This window comes from Prionailurus viverrinus, chromosome C1 (genome assembly GCF_022837055.1).
Source record: "Prionailurus viverrinus isolate Anna chromosome C1, UM_Priviv_1.0, whole genome shotgun sequence".
In the NCBI taxonomy this organism is placed as follows: Eukaryota; Metazoa; Chordata; class Mammalia; order Carnivora; family Felidae; genus Prionailurus; species Prionailurus viverrinus.
In genome coordinates this window covers 205456542-205481358 of record NC_062568.1, presented here as the reverse complement: position 1 = coordinate 205481358, position 24817 = coordinate 205456542, and the positions used below count along the sequence as shown (strand labels likewise).

Sequence of the window (24817 nt, the reverse complement as noted above, 5' to 3'; positions counted from 1 at the left end):
AGAGGAGACGTGGGCCCTGGGTGAGCAGAGCCGTGCCCGTCCTCCCGACCCGCCGGTCCAGGCCAGACTGCACGACAGGGCAGCGGTGCCGCAGAAGGGCCTCCAGGCACGCTGGGCGCTGGACAGCCACTCCTGGCTGCACGGTCTCCCACTTCTCTGTTTCCTTCCAGTGTTTCTAGTCAGGGCTCTGGGATTTGGTTACTTACAGTTTTGTGATTGATCACCATTTCTTTCCAGTGTCCTTGACAGGAAGCTGTTCTGTGAAAAGAAATCATATTTTGTGCTCCCTTTGTAGTCCCTGTAGTGCCCACGGCAGATGGTGCTCTACATCTTATGTTTAAAAAACAACAACAACAACGACAACTAAAAATCTCATGTAAAAAGTTTTGGGTTTCTGATCTTCCAGGGAGGGAGGGGGGAAAATATGAATTTAAGAGAATAGAAAAGAATGTTTTTATTTTGCTATAATGTGCATAATATGACTGAAGTGTAGCTGTTCTAGGAAGGGCGTCTTTGTTAAAGCGCAGGTGTTTTGGACAACGTTTGAACAAGGATGTGTGCTGTGTCTTGCTATCTATCGTCTGGGTAGGGCCGGGCACCTTCTCCTGAATGCAGGCCCACAAGAGTTGTGGGAGGCCTGGGGGCTGGGAGCAGTCCCTCGTCACAGCCAGTTGTAGGGGGACGGTCTCCACGTAGCAGGCAGCAGAGGACGTGGAGACCCTGAGAGTCCTGTCGACACACCTGTGGTGGCTCTGCGTCTGTTGCCGCAGCCGCTGTCGGCCCCTTTGCACAAGAGACGGTTAGGGGCCCTGTGTGTGGCTGTGGGGCAGGGGTCTCTGCTGTGCAGATGGAGGGGTATGCTAACGGCCTCCTTCCGTTTGCCCACAGCAGAGGTGAAAACCCCCAAGCGCCGGCAGCCCTTTGTCCCTTTTGCTCTGAGGAATCACACAGGCTGCACTTTGTGGTTTGCCACCCTGACCACCACACCCACCAGGTAAGGAACATCTGCTCCTGTGTGCCGGCCCAGCAGAGCAAGGTGGGCTCCTTCTTGAAGCCCTTGGGATTGTATTTGAGTCAGTGACTGGCTGTCTTGCTGAGATTTTGTGAGGGAGGTGGAATCTGTGGCCAGAGAAGTAGGTCCTGAGTCTGAAATACCCAGATTACGATCCCGGCCCTGATGCCCATTACGTTTAAGGTAAAAGTCCAGCAGGTTAGGGATGTGAGTATGAAGGTGGGAGGGAGAAGTCACCCCATCTTTTCTCAGTCTCCACCCCCAGCCCCTTTAAAAAGAAGCTGTATGTGGTTATTTTTTTTTTTTTTTTTTTTAAATTTTTTTTTCGATGTTTATTTATTTTTGGGACAGAGAGAGACAGAGCATGAACGGGGGAGGGGCAGAGAGAGAGGGAGACACAGAATCGGAAACAGGCTCCAGGCTCTGAGCCATCAGCCCAGAGCCGACGCGGGGCTCGAACTCACAGAGGGCGAGATCGTGACCTGGCTGAAGTCGGACGCTCAACCGACTGCGCCACCCAGGCGCCCCTGTATGTGGTTATTAAACCAAACAGCCTGCATTTTTCTTCCAAGATGGCTTTGAAAACACCCCCCATATTAAACTCCCACCAAGAATTCTTTTCCAGACTTAAAGCAATTCACCCCAGATGGAAGTGGGTGGGGTTTGGAGAACAAAGAGGTTACCTGGGCGGAGTGACAGTGTTCTCTACCAGCTTTCTGCCTGTGTAGACCTTGGCTCAACCCTCCAAATATACGCTGATCTTTCCAATTTAGGGAATGAGGTGCATGAAATAAGTAACAGAATCTGCTGACTCGAAGCCACGTTTCTCCTGCCTCCACTAAGTATGATAATGCTTCAGAGGAGATGTTTGTTTTTTAGAAGCAGTTTAGGTCTGTTCCATTCCAGATAGTCACTTAAAAACTCCCTTTAAAACTCATGACTGAGTTTACACATCTCCCTGTGTACTGGGCTCTGTTGCTGGAGGTAAGTGGCTGTGCAGTGATAGCTTTCAGCTGTTTCTAAAGCTTCACAGAAGCCGTGATGGTCACAAAGATAACTGTAGTTACTGACCTTTTAGGTTATCCTGGTAGCCAGGCTGTATGGCCTTCTTATGTAGATCGAGTGCCCGGAGGGTTTCTGCCCCCAGCACCAAGCTCTGGTGAAAGGGAGTCCAGAGAGAAAGAGGGACAAGCTGGCGTTGTCTGCTTTGGTTCCAGGGCTGCACTGTCCCACAGTGGGAGTCCAGGGCTCGTTCCAGAAGGGAATGGAACGTTTCTTGATGATGCTCACAATGTCAGCGAATGGCGGGAAGTCCTCACGGGTGAAGAGATTCCCTTTGAATTTGAGGCAAGAGGAAAGCTAAGACACAGGTAAAGTGTTGTGTGTTCTCTTCCTCCCCACCAAATAGACTGTATATGTCTGTATATTATAAAAGATAGTCTCTAGTGTTTTACGCTTTCACTTGCCTTTATTAATGATTTTAATGTTTTATCTTTTTATTATCATGATGTTTTAAAATATTTATTTTGAGAGAGAGAGAGAGCATGTGCGTGTGTGTGAGAGTGGGGTAAGGGCAGAGAGAGAGGGAGACAGAGAATCCCAAGCAGGCTGCCAGCTGTCAGCACAGAGCCCACCGTGGAGCTCGAACTCACGAACTGTGAGATCATGATCTGAGCCAAAGTCAAGAGTCAGACACTTAAGCGACTGAGCCACCCAGGTGCCCCTAATGTTTTATTTTTAAAAGGTATTTTGAAAATCAGTGTTTCCTTTCACTGTCTTGGAAATACATTTCGTTTCCATTAATTATCCCTTTATTTGACACATGAGCTGATAACCAGTGTGTTTCCCATAATTTGGCCGAAAGATGGAGAGCAGCTGTCAAGTTCATTGTGTCCTAGCCTGGTTTTTATGGCACAGTGGTGACCTGATTTTGTTGTGTGTTGTTATTTTTTGTAATTGAGGTATGGTTGACACAGTGTGACATTAGTTTCGGCTGTACAACCTGGTGATTGGACAGCTCTCTGTTAGGCTGTGCTCGCCACAGGTGCGACTGCCATCTGTCACCACGCAGCGCTTTTACAGGGCCACCGACTACATTCCCTGTGCTGTGCTTGTCTCCCTGTGACTTACTCTTTCCACAACTGGCATGACATGCTATTCTTAAAAGGTTATCCGAGCACGTCGGTTTTAGCTTTAAGAGACGCACATGCCACATAGCACTCTTAGCAAGCAAGTGGTTTCAGGAAGCAGGGCCAATAATGATAAGGACTTCTGATTCTAAGGAGGATAAGAATGACTCATCCGGGGAGACTGCTGGCCAGTGCGCTCTTGAAACAGCCAGCCAGAGGACCGGAATAAATGTGAAAGAGGTTCTGTCTGGTTACTGAGAGGTCATAAAATGTCCTTTTATTTGCAAACATGTTTAAGTGGAAGGGCTATCGGGTGGATAGCGAATAGGTTAAGATTTTAGCATTTGAGCCTCATACCCGTTTTCAAGCAGGGCTGAAATTTAAGAGCTCGGCTTCAGCCTTCCGTGGTCTTCTGCTTCCGTGTGCTTTAAGTCCTTGCGTGCAAACCTGCCCCCGAGTCAGACAGTTCTTCCTCATGTGTCACTTGTACCAGCACACACCATTCCCTCGTGGCAGGCCTTCTGAACTTGTGGGCCCCCTCGGTGATTACACAGGAAAAACGGAGCTTAGAAAATCACCGTGCTGGGCACATGTACCTGGAAGCCATGGTAGAATTTCCAGGGATGAGTGGGGAGCATTTTCCTGTTCCACAAAGTTCCTGGAGAAGCCAATTGTAGAAGTGCTGGCTGCATTTCTTAATCAGCACGGCCTCCGTTGTGACAGAAGGGGTTTGACCTCTTTGTCATTTCCGTTTTAGTGTACCCGTCCAGTAACGCTTTTCAAGTCCCACTGTTCTGCTTGAATTCATCAAAATAAATGCCTTCTCTGGCTTTTCCAGCTCTTTGGCGCGCGGTACCCCCCCTCCCTGCCCCCCTCCCCCTTTCCTGTCAGCCCCAAGTCCACTTCCCCATTTCAGGCTTCTGGCTTGAATTAGGCAAAATCTAAAATAGAATTAAATGTGCAATTTCCTCCCGTTCCTCCTGTTCTGCCCCCTGCCTTCTCTGCTCTAGTTTCAGCCGAGGACTTCAGCCCTAACGCTCGGAGGGCTCCGTCTCTCATAACCTGTCTGTAGTCTTGTAGGACCGAAGCCAAACAACTGCATGTGGTTCCAAGAGAAGTAGGGAGCCAAGAAGAAATGCCATCTTACGCATTTCCGAGAGTATGGTTATGTGACGACATTGCTGGTGCAACAGTTTTACCGCCCCGCTGCAATGGTTATACCTGACGTCATTTTATCAAGCTTGGGGTGGGGGCTGGTGGGGGAAGAAGCTGGGCTTGTGCACAGGACTTGCAAAGTTTGTACAAAGGGAGGGTAAACGCGCTCTTGCTCAAGCTTTACGGATCTTGCACTTTTGTTTTAAGTGTAACACCCACTTAAAAATATTCTCCTGATTTTTCTCGCATTAGGTAATCCTCAAAAAGGCTTGGCCAACTGGGTTTTTAAGTCTTTATACGGTAAATCAGATTTGACTCTTTGCTTCCGCTTTCTTACCCTTTTTCCGATTGTGCTTAACATGCTTTCCCGTGTTCTCCTTGGTAGACACACCCACGACCTCCGGATTCATCAGCTGCAAGTGAGAGTGAACGGCTGGGAGCAAGTGAGCCCAGTGTCTGTGGACAAAGTCGGGACATTTTTCCGCTATGCAGCACCGGATAAGAATTCCTCTTCCTCTACGGTGTGTGGCTCTAGAATGGGTATTTAGTGGCACCGCGGTGCCCCGGCCACATGCCCTGAAAGCCAGTCAGACAGGTTAAGCCCGTCACTCTGCTCTAGTGAAATCTTGTTCCTCGTTTCCCCTAGCTCTGGCAGGAAGACCTAAGTATATTTTGGGTCAGTCGTAGGCGGTCGTAGTCAATATGTAGATAAGCCGCCAGTGGTCAATTTCAGCAGAGAAACGAGATCCAAAATCGGCGGTAACATATATTACCTCACCTGTGCAGACCCATTTCGTACTCACTTAGCCCGACTGGCAGTGTGCTAATCTGCCAGACGCGTGTGTACTGGCTCGACTTGCACGTACCGTTCTGCTTCCTTTATATACGGCCTTCTTTACATTTCCGTAGTGCTGTTCCTTGATCCTTCTAGTTCTGTGTCTCCACTCTCCTCCCTTCTGGCATAAGGACGGATGTCCACCGTCGTTACTTATTTTCTGATCACACATCCTCTCACACACGCTTGCCCTGACGTGACCCCAGCCTGCCGTCTTTCGGGGTTGCAGGGCCAGCCTGGGCGGTGACACAGGCGACCTCCCTGTCTGGGACACGCAGGTAGAGGCTGGCGTTGCAGCTGGCGTGGCCGCCTCAGGGGCTCCCGCCAGGACCCGGTCGTCCTTCGGAGGATAACTGCATTTGTTTCGGGGTAGCCAGTGATGAAGAAGAAAGTGCAAAGGCCTCACAGCTTTCCCCATGCTCCCTTATTCATGAAAAATACCCTCCCTCCAAGAACACTGTTCTCTCTCCACTTCTGCTCTTGTGCCCCGAGTTTCTTAGAAGAGGAAGCCTTCTTTCCAGATTACGTTCCCGCCTAAATTTCCATCTAGTAAGGAAAGGAATCATTCCCCGCCCCCCCCCCCCCCCGCCCCCCGCCCCACAGATACCTTTCTGTTGTATTGATGTGTCCTGGAGAAATTCCGTGTACATGGAGTGGTTGTAAAATGAATATTGCCTTTTCCATATCCTCTAAGATGTTTTCTCTTCACGATGGACCACACTTTACTGAGACTATTTAGAAATCCCACCCTTTCAAGCACATTACATTGTCATTGAATTTAACGATGCCTGTCATTTGAGGTCTGCGCTGGCTCTCTGACTTTTGGAATCTTTTCTTAGATTGGCAGCCCAGGCAGCAGAACGAATATTATTCATCCTCAGGTTTATGTGAGTATGGTTCTCCTGTGTCACTGCGTTTATTGACTGTATACACTGCGTTTCAACCACACATAGATGTCCTGATGATCCCAGGACTTCATGACCTATGTGTGATTGAAACTGACCTTTGTCCTTTTCTGTTAACAATTACCTTCCTTTTATAAGAACCTGCAAGAAAGCGTTTGAACTAACTTGGTATGTTAGACCTAGCGTTAACAGGGGAGGAGGAGAAAACACCCATGTTGTGGTTCAAGGTCCCCTTCTCTAAGTTAAAATATAAATTAACCCTCTGTGGCTGTATGCATTTCCTAGGTTTTAGTTGCAAGGTCATAAAAGTAAATAAGAATGAAAAATAGTAAGATTTTTTTTTTCCCCCATTTGGCTCTTGAAACATCACCAGAAGATGACATTAAAAAACTCTTTTCATATTTGTGCTTTTACTTTCTTCTGACAGTAGTAGGTTTTGAAATGTGAGATTTCAGGTATGTTTAAGAAGCAGCAGTGTCAAGGTTTAAAACTATTATTCTTGGGCCTTGGCTCTTTCGGGGCTTTGCCAGGCTGGGTCAGCGGAGGCTTTGGTGATGATTTTGGCTGGGATTCTGTCCCTCTGAAAACCCTCCAGAAACTGATAGTTTATCTTTTCATTGGGCCTTCCTGGAAGTCTTGGTTCAAAACATGGAGGAGCTCTTCATTTTGTTGTTCATTAGTTTGGTTTCCACATATTGTTTATTTTAATAAAAAAGTTGGCAATATGAAAAGCTTGGATGTGGTGTCATTTGTTTCTCCATTGGAAAAAAAAAAAGCACTGTGAGTATGTTCTGGACACTCATTCAAAGAACGGTAGTTGCAGAAACCTCCTCTTTGGTGTACCTGATGTGGGGTTTTATACTTTAAAAAAAGAAAAAACTCGGCACTTGATAGTAAAACAAAACGTGTGTTGGGTGTGTGAATGAACACATGGAAAAAGAAAGTAGTGGCTGCAACCCAAGACCAAAAATAAACGACTTCCCTCCGCTCTGTTAAGTTTTGGAACCTCGGTGTCCCGTTTCTGAAAGAGTGATTATTGGACAGAGCTGAAAAAGTTGTGAAGAGAGAGAAGTTTGATTTTAAAGCTCTTTGAAAGACAAATGTTGCTTCTTCTACAGGCATGTCAACAAATTGTGTATGGGCCTAGAGAGTAATTTTTATGACATTTAGGGGGGAAAAGTAATTACTGTTCCCGTGAAAGGCATACCAATGCAGACAACTCTTTCTCCTACACTCTGTGGATTTTACAAAGACAGGCTCTAATCTCAGAAGACTTCCTTCTGTTTTTCTGTGTGTATTGGGTCGTATCCAGCCCATTGTTAGTGTTGAAGGAGTGTTTCTCGCTTTAATGTTAATCTGAGAGAAAAATACCACAGAAGGTAAATCATCTCATGTTTTTCAAAGTCTTACCTCAGTGTTTCTGAACGTTTGGTTGCTTTGGATGATCTTTAGTCCCCTCCAGTAGAGTTGAAAACAAGTGTCGTTCACAGTTTCCATATAAGGACTGAGGTATAAGAACCCAAGGGCATTAGGGTGATTTCCAGCAGACAGTTTCTTATCAAATTGCAGGAAGCTTGGAAGATTTAATAGGTTATTATGGGTCTTAGTGTCTTTATAATGTGTCTAGAGGCCTCGGACTGATTTTTCTTTGTGATACACTTTGTGATACCACGTCTGAGTAGAGTATCTGTCTTTTTCTAGAAATGTTTAAGATTGGCTACATTCATGGGGTCTATCTATAGGATATTCATGCCTATTAAAGATGAGTGGTTTTAGGGTTGAATGACTAATTTCACTGAAGGGTTAGAGTAATAAGATGCTTTTGACTTAGGCATCCTAGTTGGTATTGCTGTATTTTGTGTGCTTTTTCACGAGCACAGCTGTGGTGCTTTTATTCCTGTCTTACTCACAGTTCTCTTCGCTCCCGCCTGTCCGGGTGGTCTTCGCCGTGACGATGGAAGGCAGTGCTCGGAAAGTCATCACCGTCCGGTCTGCCCTCATTGTGAAGAACAGGCTTGAGACACCAATGGAACTAAGACTGGATAGCCCGTCAGCTCCCGACAGTGAGTTTTGACATAGTCTGTCCCCCTTTTATCCTGAGAGAGTCAAACTTTTGGGTGGGAGACCATTCCCCGAAGATGCTGACCCTTGTTTTCTGTGCCAGAGCCTGTGGTGCTGCCTGCCATCATGCCAGGGGATTCGTTTGCTGTGCCTTTACATCTCACTTCTTGGCGGCTACAGGCCCGGCCCAAGGGATTGGGCGTATTTTTCTGTAAGGCTCCTATCCACTGGACCAATGTAGTGAAGACTGCAGAGGTTAGCAGCAGCAAACGAGAGTGCCACTCTATGGACTTGGACAAAAGCCGGTTCTTCAGGTACGCACAGTACTGGGATGGCATGTCAATTTTGCTTTTTTAAAAAAAATTCATTCTCTCTCTGAGGACCCTTAGTGATTCAGTTGTGCTTATTTGAAGTCCTAAAGTTCTGGGGCACCTGGGTGGCTCAGTCGGTTGGGCGTCCGACTTCGGCTCAGGTCATGCTCTCGCGGTCCATGAGTTCGAGCCCCGCGTCAGGCTCTGTGCTGACAGCTCAGAGCCTGGAGCCTGTTTCGGATTCTGTGTCTCCCTCTCTCTCTCTGACCCTCCCCCGTTCATGCTCTGTCTCTCTCTGTCTCAAAAATAAATAAACGTTAAAAAAAAAATTAATAAAATAAAATAAAATCCTAAAGTTCTTTTTTTTAGTTTATTTTTTGAGCGAATGAACAAGCAGGAAAGGGGCAGAGAGAGAGGGGGAGAGAGAGAATCCCAAGCAGGCTCTGCACTGTTAGCGCAGAGCCCGATGCGGGGCTTGAACCCACGAACCACAAGATCACAACCCGAGCTCAAATCAAGAATCAGACACTCAACCGACCGAGCCACCCAGGCACCCCTAAAATCATAAAGTTCTTATTCCTTAAGTCCTGGTGTTAGAGTTTATAAGGATTCAAGGGTTAATCTTTGGTAGGGGTGGGACTGTTGCTTATCATCTAATATTTATGGGAGAAACCACCAAAACACACATGTAGGATCAGACACTGGTCTGTGTGCATCAGTATAAAGAGAGGACATGTAGAGAGGGAAGAAAAAAATAATACTCGTTCCCATTCCTAAATTGAGAAGCAAAATCCTCGGGTTAGAAGTTTTCATATGATGGATTTCAGAGGAATTTGGAGGAAGGCTCGTGTACCTAGCACTGACTCTCCTTGGGGACCCTGACAAAATTATCTAATCATTTAGACTCCCGTCTGCCCCTTTCAAAGAGAATAAGGAATACGTTTCCAGATTCGGTGTTGGAGGGAATACCACATTGCTATTGTTAGATCCTTCTGAACTTAGACTTTAAACTTACCTGGACTAGAGGCTATCAGCTTAGGTTTCTCTGTAGGGAAGTTAGGCATTCATTTAGTGTAAACTTAAGAGGTGCAAGAAGAGTGTAAAGAATTTCAGTATGCCCTTTACCCAGAGTGGCCATTGTTAACAGACTGACAAGGGAGAAATAGGTAAATGCATAGCCATAACGGACTGTTGTCACACTTCTCTGTCAATAATTTGCAAAATAAAAACAATAAAGATACAAAAGGATTTGAACGGTGCTGTCAATCAGCTTGTCAAAATTGACATTTATAAAACACTTTTTACCAACAACTCCAGATTGTACATTCACATCAACTATGTGTGGAATAGTCCTCAAGAGAGACCATCTACTGGGCCATAAAACAAAGATCAATAAATATTAAAAGAATTGAGGGACGCCTGGGTGACTGAGTTGGCTAAGCGGCCGACTTTGGCTCAGGTCATGATCTCTCGGTCCGTGAGTTCGAGCCCCACGTCGGGCTCTGTGCTGATAGCTCGGAGCCTGGAGCCTGCTTCGGGTTGTGTGTCTCCCTCTCTCTCTGCCCCTCCCCCATTCACACTCTGTTTCTCTCTGCCTTTCAAAAATGAATAAATGATAAAAAAAAAACAAACTGAAACCATACATAGTATATCTCATGGTCACAATAGAATTAAAGTGAGAATCAGTAACAATAAGATGCCTCTAAAATCCCTAAATATTTGGAAAATTAAACAGTACATTTCTAGATAACCCAGGGGTCAAGAAAGAAATCACAAAGGATATTAAAACTATTCTGAACTGAACAATAAAAAAAATTAGACATTAAAATGTGGGGGAGGCAGCAAAAGCAGTTCTAGAGAAAAATGTATAGTTGTTTTGAGAAATATGTAGCTTTTAATGCTCTTATTAGAAAATAAGGAAGATGTAAAGTTGATGTAAGCCTCTACCTTAAGGTAGAAACCAAAATAAATTAGAAATAAATAGAAAAAGGACATGATAAAAATGAGTGGAATTCAAAAAAATAGAAAACAAACAATAGAGAAAATCAACAATGTCAAAGTGGCTTTTTGAAAAGATTACTGAATTTGGTAAATGTCTTATAAGACTGATCAAGGAGAAAAGAAAGAAAACACGAATTACCATATAAAGAATGAAAAGAGGAGACATTATTATAGATCCTATAGACATTAAAAGGATTAAAAGATTCTGTGAACAGTTTTGTACAGATAAATTCCACCCTTGAATGACAAATTTCTTTAAAAACAAAGATTACCAAAACTGACACAAAGAAGAGATAGACAAATATTTGATAAAAAAATTTAAAATTTTTAAGTACTTTATTATTTTTTAAATTTACATCCAAGTTAACATATAGTGCAACAATGATTTCAGGAGTAGATTCCTTAGTGCCCCTTACCCATTTAGCCCATCCCCCCTCTCACAACCCCTCCAGTAACCCTCTGTTTGTTCTCCATATTTAAGAGTCTCTTCTGTTTTGTCCCCCTCCCTGTTTTTATATTATTTTTGCTTCCCTTCCCTTATGTTCATCTGTTTTGTCTCTTAAAGTCCTCATATGAGTGTAGTCATTTGACACTTGTCTTTCTCTGACTAATTTTGCTTAGCATAATACCCTCTAGTTCCATCCATGAAGTTGCAAATGGCAAGATTTCATTCTTTTTGATTGCCGAGTAAATACTCCATTGTGTATATATACCACATCTTCTTTATCCATTCATCCATCGATGGAAATTGGGGCTCTTTCCATACTTTGGCTATTGTTGATAGTGCTGCTATGAACACGTAGGTGTCCCTTCGAAACAGCACACCTGTATCCTGTGGATAAATACCTAGTAGTGCAATTGCTGGGTCATAGGGTAGTTCTAAGGAAATTTAATTTTTAATAAAAAGCTTTCCCATAATGAAGACTTTAGGCCCATTTGGCTCCACTAGTGAATTCTACCAGACATTTTAGGAAGAAATAATACCAGTTCTAGGTAAACTCTTTCAGAAAGCAGGGGAGGAGGGAACAGTTCCTCATTTATTTTACGAGGCCAGCATATACCTGGTACCCAAACTGGCATAGATATTACTTAAAAAAAAAAAAAAAAAAAAAAAAAAAAAAAAAGGAACTACAAACTGGTATTCCCACATGAGATGCAAAAATTCCTAACTGTTACCAAATAGAAATCCAGCAAGTGAAGTTTATTCCAGGAATGTAAGATTACTTTAACATTTGAAAATTGATATATGTAATTTACTGTATTAACCTAAAAGACTAAATGAGAAAAACCTATCAGATTATCTCATTAAATGCCAGATAAACAAAAAGCTTACAATACCCATTCATGCTAATATTCAGCAAACTAGCAACCAAAGGGAATATTACAGTCTACTTAAGGGCATTTGTCATAAACCTACAGCTACCATTATACTTAAACTTTTTTTCCTTGAGATTGACAACCAGCAACTTCATTTGACATTGCAGTAGCAGTCCTAGCCATTGTAATAGGGACAAATAAGTAAACAAGAAATTGAAAAAGCTTAAAGATCTGAAAAGAACTAAAACTTGTTATATGCAGATGACACAGTCGTGTATGTAGAGAACTATGGACTCCATAAGATTATGAGGCCTAATAAAGTTATCAAGATTTCAAGATTTAAGATATAAGAATCAATTGTATTCTTATATTCTAGCCATGAACAATTGGAAATGTAATTTTAAAAAGACACTACTTACAATAGCACCAGAAAACATTAATTACCCAGGAATCAATCTAAGGAATTATGTGCCAGCCTTCAATGCTAGAAGTGACAAAACCTTGCCAAGAGATATTAAAGAAAACCCAGTAACTAAGTGGAAAGATAACAAAGTTCATGGATTGGAAGACAAAATGTTGTTAGGATTTCCATTCTTGCTAAATTGATCTGGAGGTACAACCCAGTTGGCTAGCTGCAACCCAATCGGCTGTCAACAGAATGATGAATAAATAAAAAATGGTATATTCATATACTGGCATGTGGACAAAATTCTGATACATATAGTAGCATGGCTGCATCTTGTAGAAATTTCATTTTACACACAAAAAAAGCCAGACATGGGGAGTAACCTATACTGTATCATTCCATTTACATGCAATTCAAAAACAGGCTCAACCAATTTATAAGTGATAAGTATCAGACAGTAGTTGCTTCTTTCTTAGGAGAGGATATTGCCTGGAAAGGGATAGGAGGGCACTTTCTGCAGTGAGAGAAAGATTCTATAACGGTGTTGGGTCGTGGTTAACGAGGTATACATATTTGTCAAAACTCACCAAACTGAACATTTAAAATTACACATCTTACTGTATTTTTAACTATATACCTCAGTATAAATGTGTCTGAGATTGAAAACTGCAAATATCCTACTGAATTGTTGAACCGGTTTAGTGTTAAGCTTTCTCATACTCCACTAAGGAAGAAAAATTCAAGTTCTTTATTTAGGCTGATGGTTTTTCCACTGCTTTGTCTTCGTAGGTTTTGCGTAGCCATAAAGAAGGAGAATTACCCAGATTATATGCCCTCAAACATATTTTCTGACAGTGCAAAGCAGATCTTCAGACAACCCGGGCATACCATATATCTCCTGCCAACTGTGGTCATCTGCAACTTGTTACCTTGTGAACTTGATTTTTATGTTAAAGGAATGCCAATTAATGGGACATTGAAACCTGGCAAAGAGGTGGCCCTGCACACAGCTGACACATCCCAGAACATCGAATTAGGTAAGGGTTTAGTCAGATAATCATCTGTGGTAACGCTATGGAAACGTCCATGAGTCTTTTGTGATCATTTGGTAAACATTTTAGAAAAATTATCACACATAGGCTATCTCAATAACCGAGCTCAAAGGATTTATGCACTTGAAATAAAAAAGCTTCTTAGAAAATTACCAAAAGAAAAAACCTGAGCAGATCCAAAAGATTTACAGAGGAAGCACTCAACAGAGCCTTTTTCTTGTGTTGCTTACTTGATGTGATTTCAATGGGAAGTCATTTCATCTTTTCAAACCTTACGTTTTCCTGACTGTAAAATGTGCAAAATCCTACATCTCTCCTCTTTTCAGGAAAGGAGAAAACATTTGCTCAGTATAGACTGTACTCTGGGCGTCATGTCAAGGGCTTTCATACCCGTCATCTCATGTAATCCTTACAGTAGTTACTTGTCCTGTTTACTGATGAGGAAATTGAGGTCTGGGGTGTTCCATGCACCTGGTGATTTTCACTAGGGGTGGATGAAGTCAAAGTCAAGAATCATTGTATTTGCAGCACTTAAGGATTTGTGGGTTTTTGTTTTTTTTTTAAGTTTATTTATTTTGAGAGAGAAAGTGCACACATGAGCAGTGGAGTGGCAGAGAGAGAGGGAGACAGAGAGTCCCAAGCAGGCTCTGCACTGTCAGCACAGAGCCTGACACGGGGCTCAACCCCACAAACTATGAGATCATGATCTGAGCTGAAACCAAGAGTCCTACGTTAACTGACTGAGCCACCCAGGCGCCCCAGGACATGTTTTTTTTAAGGTTGTTTTAGACACATTGAAAGGTAATGACATAGATATTTGTGTCTGTACAGTTTCATGAATGATCTCACTGTGTCCCCTCGTCGCATTTCACAGTCCCTGTCTCAGGCAGATGCTGTTATCCCCATTTTACAGATGCGGAACCTCACACGCATTGCACTTAGGCAACCTCTCCCACGATGTTTCTTGACCCCTGCGGGAAATGGCAGCGTCTCCCCACCGCCCACCCACACCACTGTGCGCACACCCAGCACTCTTCTCTTCCCAGCCGTGCTGCACATGGATTATCGCTTTTAATAACAGCCCCGTGACAGACCTACTGGTATTCTCCCCGCTTGGCAGATTAGCTTGCCCCACGTTGCACAGCTGGTGAGGACAGACTGGGAATCAGAAGCCAGCCAGTGGAGCTGGAGAATCCTTGACTCTGTTACCCTGTACTTGCCTTGTACCTTGTACAAGGTTTGTACTTACCTTGTACTTGTGTTTGAGGTGCCCAGCCGAGGGCCTGATGAAGAGTAAGCTCACAATAATCATAGCTGTCATTGATAGATTTTTGGTATTTCCATCCTTCTGATTGTGCAGTTCAGACTCTCTCCTGTACCTTCCAGGCCATCTGGTTTGCTTCATACTTATTCTCGCCCCAGTGCAGGGAAAATGGCCGTTCTAATGACAGTTTTTGCCAGTGCCATATATAGTTCTGATTTTTCCAAGAAGTACCCAATTTTGTTTGGCTTTGGACTATTTTGACAAACGAAAGTGAGAAACCAGGAAGACAGTAGCTTGTATCTTCTTCAGGGGTATCGCTGGAGAACTTCCCACTCTGTAAAGAATTGCTCATTCCACCGGGAACCCAAAACTACATGGTAAGAATGCGACTCTACGACATCAACCGGCGGCAGCTGAACCTCACCATCCGGATTGTGTGTCGAGCAGAAGGATCCTTGAAGATCTTCATTTCTGCTCCATATTGGCTGATTAACAAAACAGGTATGTACAGAGGCTGCTCAACTGGGCCTTTGGCGCTGGTCATGGGAATTCAGATTTATTTGCTCCGCTAACCGAGTAGAGCCAATGCAAATAGATGACTTCAACAGTCTAAGCTGCTGAAACTCTCCTGCCTCCATAATAAGTGCTTCATCATGGTCAAAACTGTCCTTTCAGACGACAAACTGAGCCCACAAAATAAATTCAGTTTTCACTATTTTCCCCTGTGACAATTTTTTTTCCTTTACCACGTACATCTGTCTTGCATAGACCGGGTGGGATTGATGTAAACTTTCCCCTCCTCCCTAAAGGGTTACCGCTGATCTTCAGACAGGACAATGCAAAGACAGACACTGCAGGCCAGTTCGAAGAGCATGAGCTGGCTCGGAGCCTGAGCCCTCTCTTATTCTGCTACGCGGACAAAGAGCAGCCCAACCTGTGAGTACAGTAATTTATGGAAAGGGGAAGTAAGCTCCTAGGCGAGGGAAAAAATTAGCAAAGGCTCTAGTGTGTCCGTGTAAGTAGAAATATACTGTAGATAACAGTCCTGACTTGGCAGGGGAATAGGACCATGACCTAATGGGATTTTTTTGGATCTAATTTCTGTGTCATTTGATATTGAAAATAAACCATTTGGTGGGTTGGTAATGAAAGCTAGTTTTATTTTACATGTATTGAAGCAGTTCTATTCGTAACTCTGCCAGTGAACAGAGCCCCCACGGGGTCCCTTCCCTTCCCTGCCTGGTTTTCTCCTGCACGGAGCCCTCAGCCCAGGCAGCAGAGCTGGCATCAGAGGGGGACACAGCCTGGCCCTTTGGTAAAACAGCCACCCCAATGACCCAGTCCAGGTCGATTTGTGTAAGGGCTCAGGGTCCATCGCTTTTACCCTTGACATAAACGGTGCCATTTCAAGATCTCAGAGCCCTCATCGCGTGCTGAAAGGCCAGGAAGAGCACCCATTGGGAGAGTTCGATGACCTGCCTTTGAGCATGTGGTAGGAGCATGAATTCCCTTTTGTTCTTGGTTTTTGACATTCTGCTTTTTATAGGGGTCTTCTAATCTGGAGCCTTCCTCCAAAGAGACATGAGCGCAGGTGATGGCGCTACAGTGCCATTTGCTGTCACAGAGGAGGAGAGATGTGCTGCAGCCTTCCTAGGAAGGCTCGGGAGCGCTGGGTGCCAGTGGGCGCAGACATGTCTCCCAGGGAGGGCTGCAGGCTCGGTTGGCCCTGGAGTCGGGGGACTTGACCGGGGTACTAGACATGGTGGGAGACACATACAGCCACTTGGCACATCGGCAAGCCGTGTCTCACACCTTTCCTGAGGGGATCCTGACAGTGTCAGATCTAGGACTTGACATTTGTGACCCACTTTGACGTATCCAGGGAACTCAACAGTTCCCAAAGCGTTTCTGCGTAGACCATCACCTGATTCTGTCAACATCCCAATGGATTCGACAGGGCAGGAAATACTGTTTTACTTTAAGATGAGGAAACTGAGGCTCAGAGAGAGTTACTCGTCCAAGGTTACATGGCCATTAGTGGTAGACCCGGAACACATACTCAAGAATTACGTTTCCGGGATCCGTGACAAGACACTGGCCAACGTAACAATGCTTTGCCGTTGTAACAGTACCAGGCCTGAGAAAGAACATACCATCAGCTGCCTCTTCTGTACTTTTGTGTGTGCAGAACCACGTGTACGCTTTTCTCTTACATTCAAGGTATTTTCACAAACCCTTGAAACAGCTGCGATAGGAAAGTATCAGTTTGCCTTGAACTCTTGTTTTTCAGAGGAATGAGGTATCGTAGCATTTTCCTTATGCTTTATGCTCATAGAATCCTTGAATCTTCTCCTAGCGTGTCTAGCTATAGACGTCAGCACATTTCATGCGTTGTGGTGCCGTGGCTGCCTCGAAGATAGGGTGTTGCCCGCTGGTTGTTGGCCTGCTGTGTTTGGGAATCGCCCGAGAGTGAGGAGGAGCCAGTATTAGAGTTCCGTTTCGGGTGATAGCTGTAGCAGTGGTCCCTGATTAGAACAGGTGGATGAGACTTTCCTATGGATGAATACATGTATCTCTGCTTTTCTGCCCCACAGCTGCACGATGCGAATCGGAAGGGGGATTCATCCGGAAGGCATGCCGGGCTGGTGTCAGGGCTTCTCACTGGATGGCGGTAGTGGTGTCCGAGCTTTGAAAGTCATCCAGCAAGGAAACCGCCCAGGGCTGATCTATAACATTGGTGGGTTACATTTGGAGCAGCGGGAGAATCAGAACCATTGGCCGATGACCTCAGGCTTGGAGGAATAAGCTGGCCATACGTTTTGGCCTGGCTGCAAGTGCTGATTTTCTCGTTTGGCATTGGGTCAGGTATCTGTTCTCCGAATGCTAGATTGAGATCAACACAGATCTATTCTCCTAGGGATCTCAGGAGCCACGTAAACACTGCCCTTTTGAGGTCTGGGGCTCTGTTTAATTTCAGACTCACCTGTGTTAGGAAAGTATCAGTTTGGCTTGAATCCTTGTTTTTCATGGGAATAATAGGAACACTTAGAATGCTTTTCATCCTCCAACCATTTCCCACGCATTCATTAAAACTTGCAAACCCTCAGAGGGCAAGAAGCATTGTTCACCTTGAAACTGAAGCAGAGAGGTTAAGTGACTTGCCCAGACGCAAAGGGCAAGTCTGGGTCAGGAGTAGGATTCTAATTGGGGTGTATGCATTTGAAGCAGAAAATATAATAAAACGCACTTAGCAGTTATAGTAATTAGAAGCCCGTAAAGTAGCTTAGCTTGCGGAGGTGGAGAGTGGGGAGGGAAGCGGGGAACGCTGGTCTGTATGCCTCCTAGCCATCAGGAATGCTCAACTCCAAAGATTTTCTGAAGAGTTAAGCCTGATTTAAATATGTCTCGGGTTTAATATGTTAGCAGCGTACCCTTCCTTTAGTACATCATTTCCAAACATCTCAAAGCTCTGTTGAGTGTTGGATGTTGGAAAACCATCTAGAACCGTGCTGCCCATTGAACTCTCTGCAGTGATGGCAGTGCTCCATTTCACACTGTCCAGCCCTGCAGTGCTAGCCACACGTGGCCACCAAGCACGCGCGCGAGAGTACATTGCTAAGAAACGTGGTAAGTGTGACCAAGAAATTGAATCTTTCGTTGTACTTAACGGATTTAAGTAGCCGTTCATGATCAATGGCAGCTGGAATTGGACAGTGTAGATATAGTCACTTTATAGAAGGAAGAACTAAGGTGGTATGAAGCTGTTTACCCTGAATCCCATGGAGGGTCAAAGGGTATATTTGTTTGAGGGCATGTTAGCAAGAGTCTCTTCCAAGTCCAGCTTCCTTCTTCTGTTTTTGGAACATGAATTTATATGCATTCTCCCTTGATATGGAAACTGTCTTCTTTAAGGTTGGTATTAAGATTTTTAGTAGAAGAAATAAACTTTCTGTGATCCTCCAGCTGGGGACCCTTCCCTTCCTTTCCCTTCCTTTCCCTTCCCCTTTGCCTCCTCCCTTCCCACATCCCTTCCCTCCTCCCTTCCCTCTTTCCTTCCCTCTTCCCTCTCCTTCCTTCCTTCTTTCTTTCCTTTCTTTTTTTAAAGTGTGTGTGTGTTTGTGCGTGTGTGTGTGTGTGTGTGTTGGCTGAGGATCATTTTCTGTCCTTTGTCTTTGCATCTGTTTGCTCCTCTCTTAAATAAGCAAAGGCTGCTTCATGCTGCGTTTGACTGTCTACTGGGATATCTTGCCCTTGACACAGTTCCTAAAGAAAGATACCAGAGGTTGGCTAGAAGCTGCCAGAAGGGAGGTTGAGGGAGGAATGGAAGTTGTGCCCTTCTGAAGCGGCTGGCACTAAGGGACCACAGAGTTCCTGCGGAGACATAAGTCTCCAGTCAGAAATACGCAGTGAGCACACGTAGAAACTTTTATGCGAGGAGTGCTTATTAAAAGTCATTGCGTATGTTTTTTGGAACAATACTGTGATATGAATTTTGTTGTTACACCAAAGAAAGGAATAGAAGGGGTAGGATAGGACTTTGTAATTCCTAGCGTCATGAGATCTTGGCATGTATTATCATGGAAATTTGTGGAATCTCTCGCTTGAATATTTTTGAAGAATTGGATAGATAGCTAGCTCCCTGTCAGGAATAGTTAAAAGCAAAGTCCCAAGATAAAGAGCCTGGGAGGACCTTGCCAGTTAGCCTTATATGTGCCTCCAAAAGGAAGGATTTTGTACATTTTTATCTTATCAGATAAAGATATTTATTGGGGGGTTGCCAAGGCTATCTAAGATGAAAAAGGAAACAAAAAGCCTGCTTTTTTCTAAAAATTGGGCATTGATACAGTAGTCTTTTTTTATAATATCAAATTAAACATATCCTGGGGTGCCTGAGTGGCTCAGTCTGTTGAGGGTCTGACTCTTGATCTCAGCTTAGGTCTTGATCTCACAGTCCTGAGTTCAAGCCTGCGTTGGGCTTCATGCTGGGTGTAAAGCCTACTTAAAGAAGAAAAAAAAAAAAAAGAATATATTTGTTGTGGGCAGACTTTGTAGTGGTTGAGATCAGCTAGCTATCAATATAGATTTCTGACAATGCTTTTCTGCCTGTTACAGAAAAAAAACCCGATAGGGTATATCTCCCTGTTTAAGTATTACTCAGCATTTCTTAGATACAGAATTTCAGACTCTCTTTGTTTTTGTGATTTGCTCAGTCTTTTAGGTAGTTTGAAGCCTTAGGTTAAAGCAACACCAGGTTTTTCAAGCCAGTACAGGTGAATTATGGAGTTAACAGACTGGAATATTTCTATTTGGGGTTATGTTGGGACATTCAGGGAACCTACTTGTCCTGTCCTAAGATCTCTTCCTTTTTTATGGTTCTTAACACTTGTTAACTGCTGACTACGGTCCTTATGTATGTCTCATCAGAATGTGAGCAGGGCTCCTGAGGCAGTGTGCCTGGGTTTGAACCCAGCTGTGCCACTTACTGGCTGTCTGACCTCGTGCAAGTTGCCTAGCTTCCCGTATGCCTTAGTTTCCTCATCTAGAAAGTGAAAAGTGAAAATACTGACTCATGACATGTTATGAGAATTAAACATAGGGCCTTTGGTAGAAACACAGCATACATTAAGAATTCAATAAACAGGTGCCTGGGCGGCTCAGTCAACCGGTTAAAGCATCCGACTTGATCTCAGCTCAGGTCTTGATATCAGGGTGAGTTCAAGCACCATGTTGGGCTCCACATGGGCATGGCGCCTACTTAAAAAAAGTTTCAATAAATATTATTTTTTAAAATTATTTCTAGCTGTAAATATTGCTATCACTGTATAACCCTAGTACCTTGAATATAGTTGCTCTATTTATTGTCTGAATGAATGAATAACTTATCCCACTGAGTTTTGTAGTTTTTAAAATTGTCATCAGAGTTTTTAAGATAATTCCGTGCTGTTTCCCTTCTTTCTTGCTTTGGAATCCAATGTTTTGAGATTTCCATCTGATTGATTATGACTTTGTTTTCTTGGCACGTGTTTTGTTTGCTGTTCTATTTTTTCAGTACATGGTAGGTGCTGGAATCGTTCAGCTTGTGAATGAGTACATCCTATGATATTTAACTTTATGTCCCAGCTGGGTTCTTGGGCAGCGAGCTAAAAGAAAGTACTAGAGAAGAGTCCTCTGCATTCAGGGCCGTGCAGGATCCAGTTAAGTAATCTGAAATTTCTGCAATATCATGTAAAAGGAGCAAGTTCTCAAGGAGGAAATTTTGTGTTTCAGATGTAAACAGAAGTGTATAACATAAACTATCTTAGTAGTCCACTTCATAAATGGAGACCATAGGTGTCTGTGGCTAAACACCTGCGTGCCTTAGTTGCTGTTGTGATGGTGCACCCTTTAGGGAGAAACCAGGAATTACAACGACATTGGTATCACCACTGAGACTTTTCAAGACCTGAGGGGGCATGAAGAATAATACTTTGAGTGTACTCATTGATTTCATTCCATTCTTGGAAGGTTTCATAGAGGCTCTGGGTGACATAATTATTTTCTCAGAGAAACTAAGTAATTGTGAAGCCTATTGTTTTTTGTTGGACCATGGATTTTCTGTCTTCTGATGAATTCATGAAAGTGGTTCTTATTATTTGTAGGTATTGATGTCAAGAAAGGCCGAGGTCGATATATTGACACCTGTATGGTCATCTTTGCCCCCCGGTACCTGTTAGATAATAAATCATCTCACAAGCTTGCATTTGCACAGAGGGAATTTGCCAGAGGACAGGTAAGTCGTTTACTTTTGAAGAATGACCAGTGTTTATTTAACAGTACAGTGGGTTTTAATGCCATGATTTATCTCCCCATCAACACTGTTAAGTTTTGTGATGTGAATAACCATTTTATGCCTTTGGTACCCTAAGTAGCTCATGGTAGAGAGCAAGGCCCAGACTAGGCAGTTACTCAGCAAACATTTACTGTCTTGACTTGTATTTGTTGACTAAAGACAGTGATCCTTTATATTTTAGGGAACAGCCAATCCTGAAGGTTACATTTCCACCCTTCCTGGTTCCAGCGTGGTGTTCCATTGGCCTCGGAATGATTATGATCAGCTCTTGTGTGTCAGATTGATGGATGTTCCCAATTGTATTTGGTCTGGAGGGTTTGAAGTCAATAAGAATAATTCTTTTCATATCAACATGAGGTAAATTCAGACACTGTATTTAGACAAAACATAGTCTTCTTTCAGGTGCAGTAATGTATCATATAAATTTGAAATATCTACGAAGTAAATAGTAATACTGCCCTTTATGAAATGGGTGGTTATGTTTCTGGCTCTAAGTTCTTAAAACTTGTGGTGACCAAGTAAGTGTGACCGAATGTTTTGATGGAATGAATTAAAGGCATGTTGACAGTTTTGACCATTGTGCAGTTGCTATGGTCTGAGGTTATAAATCCAATGGGTAGTGCTGAGCTCGTGATTGCTTGCAACTCTGAGAATTGTGTCTGCACTTAGATGCTAACATTGTTGATAGATGGTTTTGTGTATTCTTGCACACTGTGTATACTCTTGTCTCACTTGGTGGTATTTTAGTAAATCATCTGGCCTTTCTTGCCCAACCCAGTGACCCTCAGGTCCTTATTAAGAAAAATCAACAAATTTAGCCTCAGCTACCACAGGATGAATTTTTTCTTTCTGTTTTTATCAGATGTTTTAAATTTTTTTTTAATTTTTAATTTTTTTTTTTTAATGTTTATTTATTTTTGAGAGAGACAGAGACAGAATGCAAGTGGGTTAGGGACAGAGAGAGAGGGAGACACAGAATCCGAAGCAGGCTCCAGGCTCTGAGCTGTCAGCACGGAGCCCGACACAGGGCTCGAACTCACGAGCTGTGAGATCATGACCTGAGCCAAAGTCAGATGCTCAACCGACTGAGCCACCCCGGTGCCCCATTTTCTAAAATTTTTTAAAATGTTTATTCACTTTTGAGAGAGAGAGGGGGGAGAGGGGCAGAGAGAGAGACACACACACACACAGAATCCAAAGCAGGCTCCAGGCTCTGAGCTGTCAGCACAGAGTCCTATGTGGGGCTCGAACTCATGAACCATGAGATCATGACCTGAGCTGAAGTCGGCCTCCCAACTGATTGATCTACCCAGGAGCCCCTCAACTTTGTTCTTTTTTAAGATTATTTTGGCCGTTTGGAATTCCTTGAGATTCTATCAGAATTTCACGGTAAAATTTTCTCTTCTGGAAAAAAAATCACTTAGGATTTTGGTAGGGAGTATATTGAATCTGTAGATCCACTTGGGGTCCCATTTTCATATGAACAATATTAAGTTGGATTTGTACATGTGGAATGCTATTCCATTTATTTGTGTCCTCTTCAATTTCTTTTTTTTTTTTTTTTTAAGTTTATTTATTTTAAGAGAGAGGGCACGCACATGCGGGATTGGCGGGGGTGGGGGGTGCGAGGGGCACAGAGAGAGAATCCCAAGCAGGCTTTGTGCTGCCAGCGCACAGCCCAATGCGGGACTCAACTCACGAACTGTGAGATCATGACCTGAGCCGAAATCAAGAGTCAGATGCTTACCTGACTGAGCCCCTCAGGTGCCCCATTCTGTTTAATTTCTTTCATCAAATGCTTTTGAGGCTAAAGACCCTGAAATCATTGCTATTTTGATGCATTTAAAAGCATAATGTAAGCTTTTATACTTCATGGTTAGTTCTGCATTGAGAACATCATTATAAGGGAACAGAAACATGGCTGATATAAAAAGAGATGATGCAAAATAATATCTATATTGACTTATTAAAACATGTATTATTTGAGGGTTTTTTTGTTTTTTTTCTTTGCGGTCAGTGGTGTGCCCTTCTTAGTTTCCTTTTGCTCTGGCCCTTGTTAGAGTTCACTGCGTCTGGTAAAGGGGTTTTCAAGCTGTGTTCCTAGGAGTTGTCAGGGGTGGTTAAGGAGGTGACTTCAGGGGCTGAGGGAGCCAAGTGGTTAGGGGGCCGGTGTGCTTACCCCTGCTCCACCCAGAAGCTAGTCTGCTAGTATCCTGTATCCCCACAAGATTTAATGGCGGGCGGGGAGGTGAGGAGTTGGTTCTGTAGCTAAAACCACCAGGGGTTTATATACTGCTTGGGTGGAGGTCACCTAGAAGTGTTGTGTGAGAAGAGGAAGCCAATTTAGAATTGAGCAAAAGTTGCTCGTGACTAAGGAAGGAAAGAAAAGGTGTGGACGTGGGGAACGAAGGTGGCTTGTATACGTTTGTTAACCCTTCGGAGGGGTTCTAGTGCACAGTCCTAAGATACTGAGCAAAGACCCTCTGTTTCTTTTCCTTTCCCTGTGTTTTCATTTTGAAACAGTTTAAACCTACAGAAAACTTACAGGTAGTGCAAAGAACACCCCTTTATCTTTCACTTGGATTAACTACACATCAGCACTTTGCTGTATCCTGCTTTGTCTCCATGCATGTACACGTACACACTTTTTCTCTGAGCCATTTGAATGTAAATTGAAGTCACCCTGTTAGTTTAGCCATAAAAACTTATAGTTTATCTACCTAAAGACAAGGACATTTTGGGGTACCTGAGTGGCTCAGTAGGTTAAGTGCCTGACTTTGGCTTAGGTCTTGATCTCACGGTTCGTGGGTTCAAGCCCCGCATCGGGCTCTGTGCTGACAGCTGGGAGCCTGGAGCCCACTTTGAATTCTGTGTCTCCCTCTCTCTCTGTTCCTCCCCTGCTCACACTGTCTCTCTCTCCCTCAAAAATAGACATTAAAAAAAAAAAGTACAGGGACATTTTTCTAAATAAATATACTAACATTACACACTGAATAAACTTAATATAAGTTTATTTATTTATTTTGAGAGAGTTGGGGAGGGGCAGAGAGAGAGGACAGAGGATCCAAAGCGGGCTCTGTGTTAACAGCTAAAACCCCAATGAGGGCTCAAACTCACATGTGAGATCACGACCTGAGCCAAAGTTGGATGCTCAACCAGCTGAGCCACCTAGGTGCCCCTGATAGTTGTTTGTTTTTTTTTTAAGTAATCTCTACACCTAACATGCTCAAACTCGCAACCCCAAAATCAAGAGTTAACATGCTCTACTGACTGAGCTAGCAGGTGGCCCTGATAAATAGTCTTTTGAAATACCCTTCATAGCATAACTCCCTTTGCCTTGATCTAGGATTCAGTCAGAGGTCATGCATTTTATTTGGCAGACATATCTCATCCACTTTAATCTACAGTTGTCCTACTTTTCCTTTTTTGGTCTTTATTGACATTGAAAGCATAAGAGACTCTTAAAAACTGAGAACAAACTGAGGGTTGATGGGGGGTGGGAGGGAGGGGAGGGTGGGTGATGGGCATTGAGGAGGGCAC

General features: G+C 43.6%; 1 protein-coding gene across 5 annotated transcripts in view; it reads left to right on the top strand.

Moving 5' to 3' along the window:
• Window positions 1–24817, top strand: part of VPS13D (vacuolar protein sorting 13 homolog D) — a 257320-nt gene that overhangs the window by 101463 nt on the left and 131040 nt on the right. For 3 of the 5 annotated variants that reach the window (XM_047868771.1, XM_047868773.1, XM_047868774.1), the window contains 12 exons: window positions 889–994; window positions 2230–2382; window positions 4682–4817; window positions 5971–6018; window positions 7949–8099; window positions 8201–8411; window positions 12922–13169; window positions 14758–14949; window positions 15258–15384; window positions 17043–17185; window positions 21087–21217; window positions 21459–21634. In XM_047868771.1, coding sequence (XP_047724727.1) covers window positions 889–994; window positions 2230–2382; window positions 4682–4817; window positions 5971–6018; window positions 7949–8099; window positions 8201–8411; window positions 12922–13169; window positions 14758–14949; window positions 15258–15384; window positions 17043–17185; window positions 21087–21217; window positions 21459–21634 — 1822 coding nt within the window. The remainder of the gene's footprint in view (window positions 1–888; window positions 995–2229; window positions 2383–4681; window positions 4818–5970; window positions 6019–7948; window positions 8100–8200; window positions 8412–12921; window positions 13170–14757; window positions 14950–15257; window positions 15385–17042; window positions 17186–21086; window positions 21218–21458; window positions 21635–24817) is intronic. The other 2 variants (XM_047868772.1, XM_047868775.1) reach the window with 1 other exon arrangement.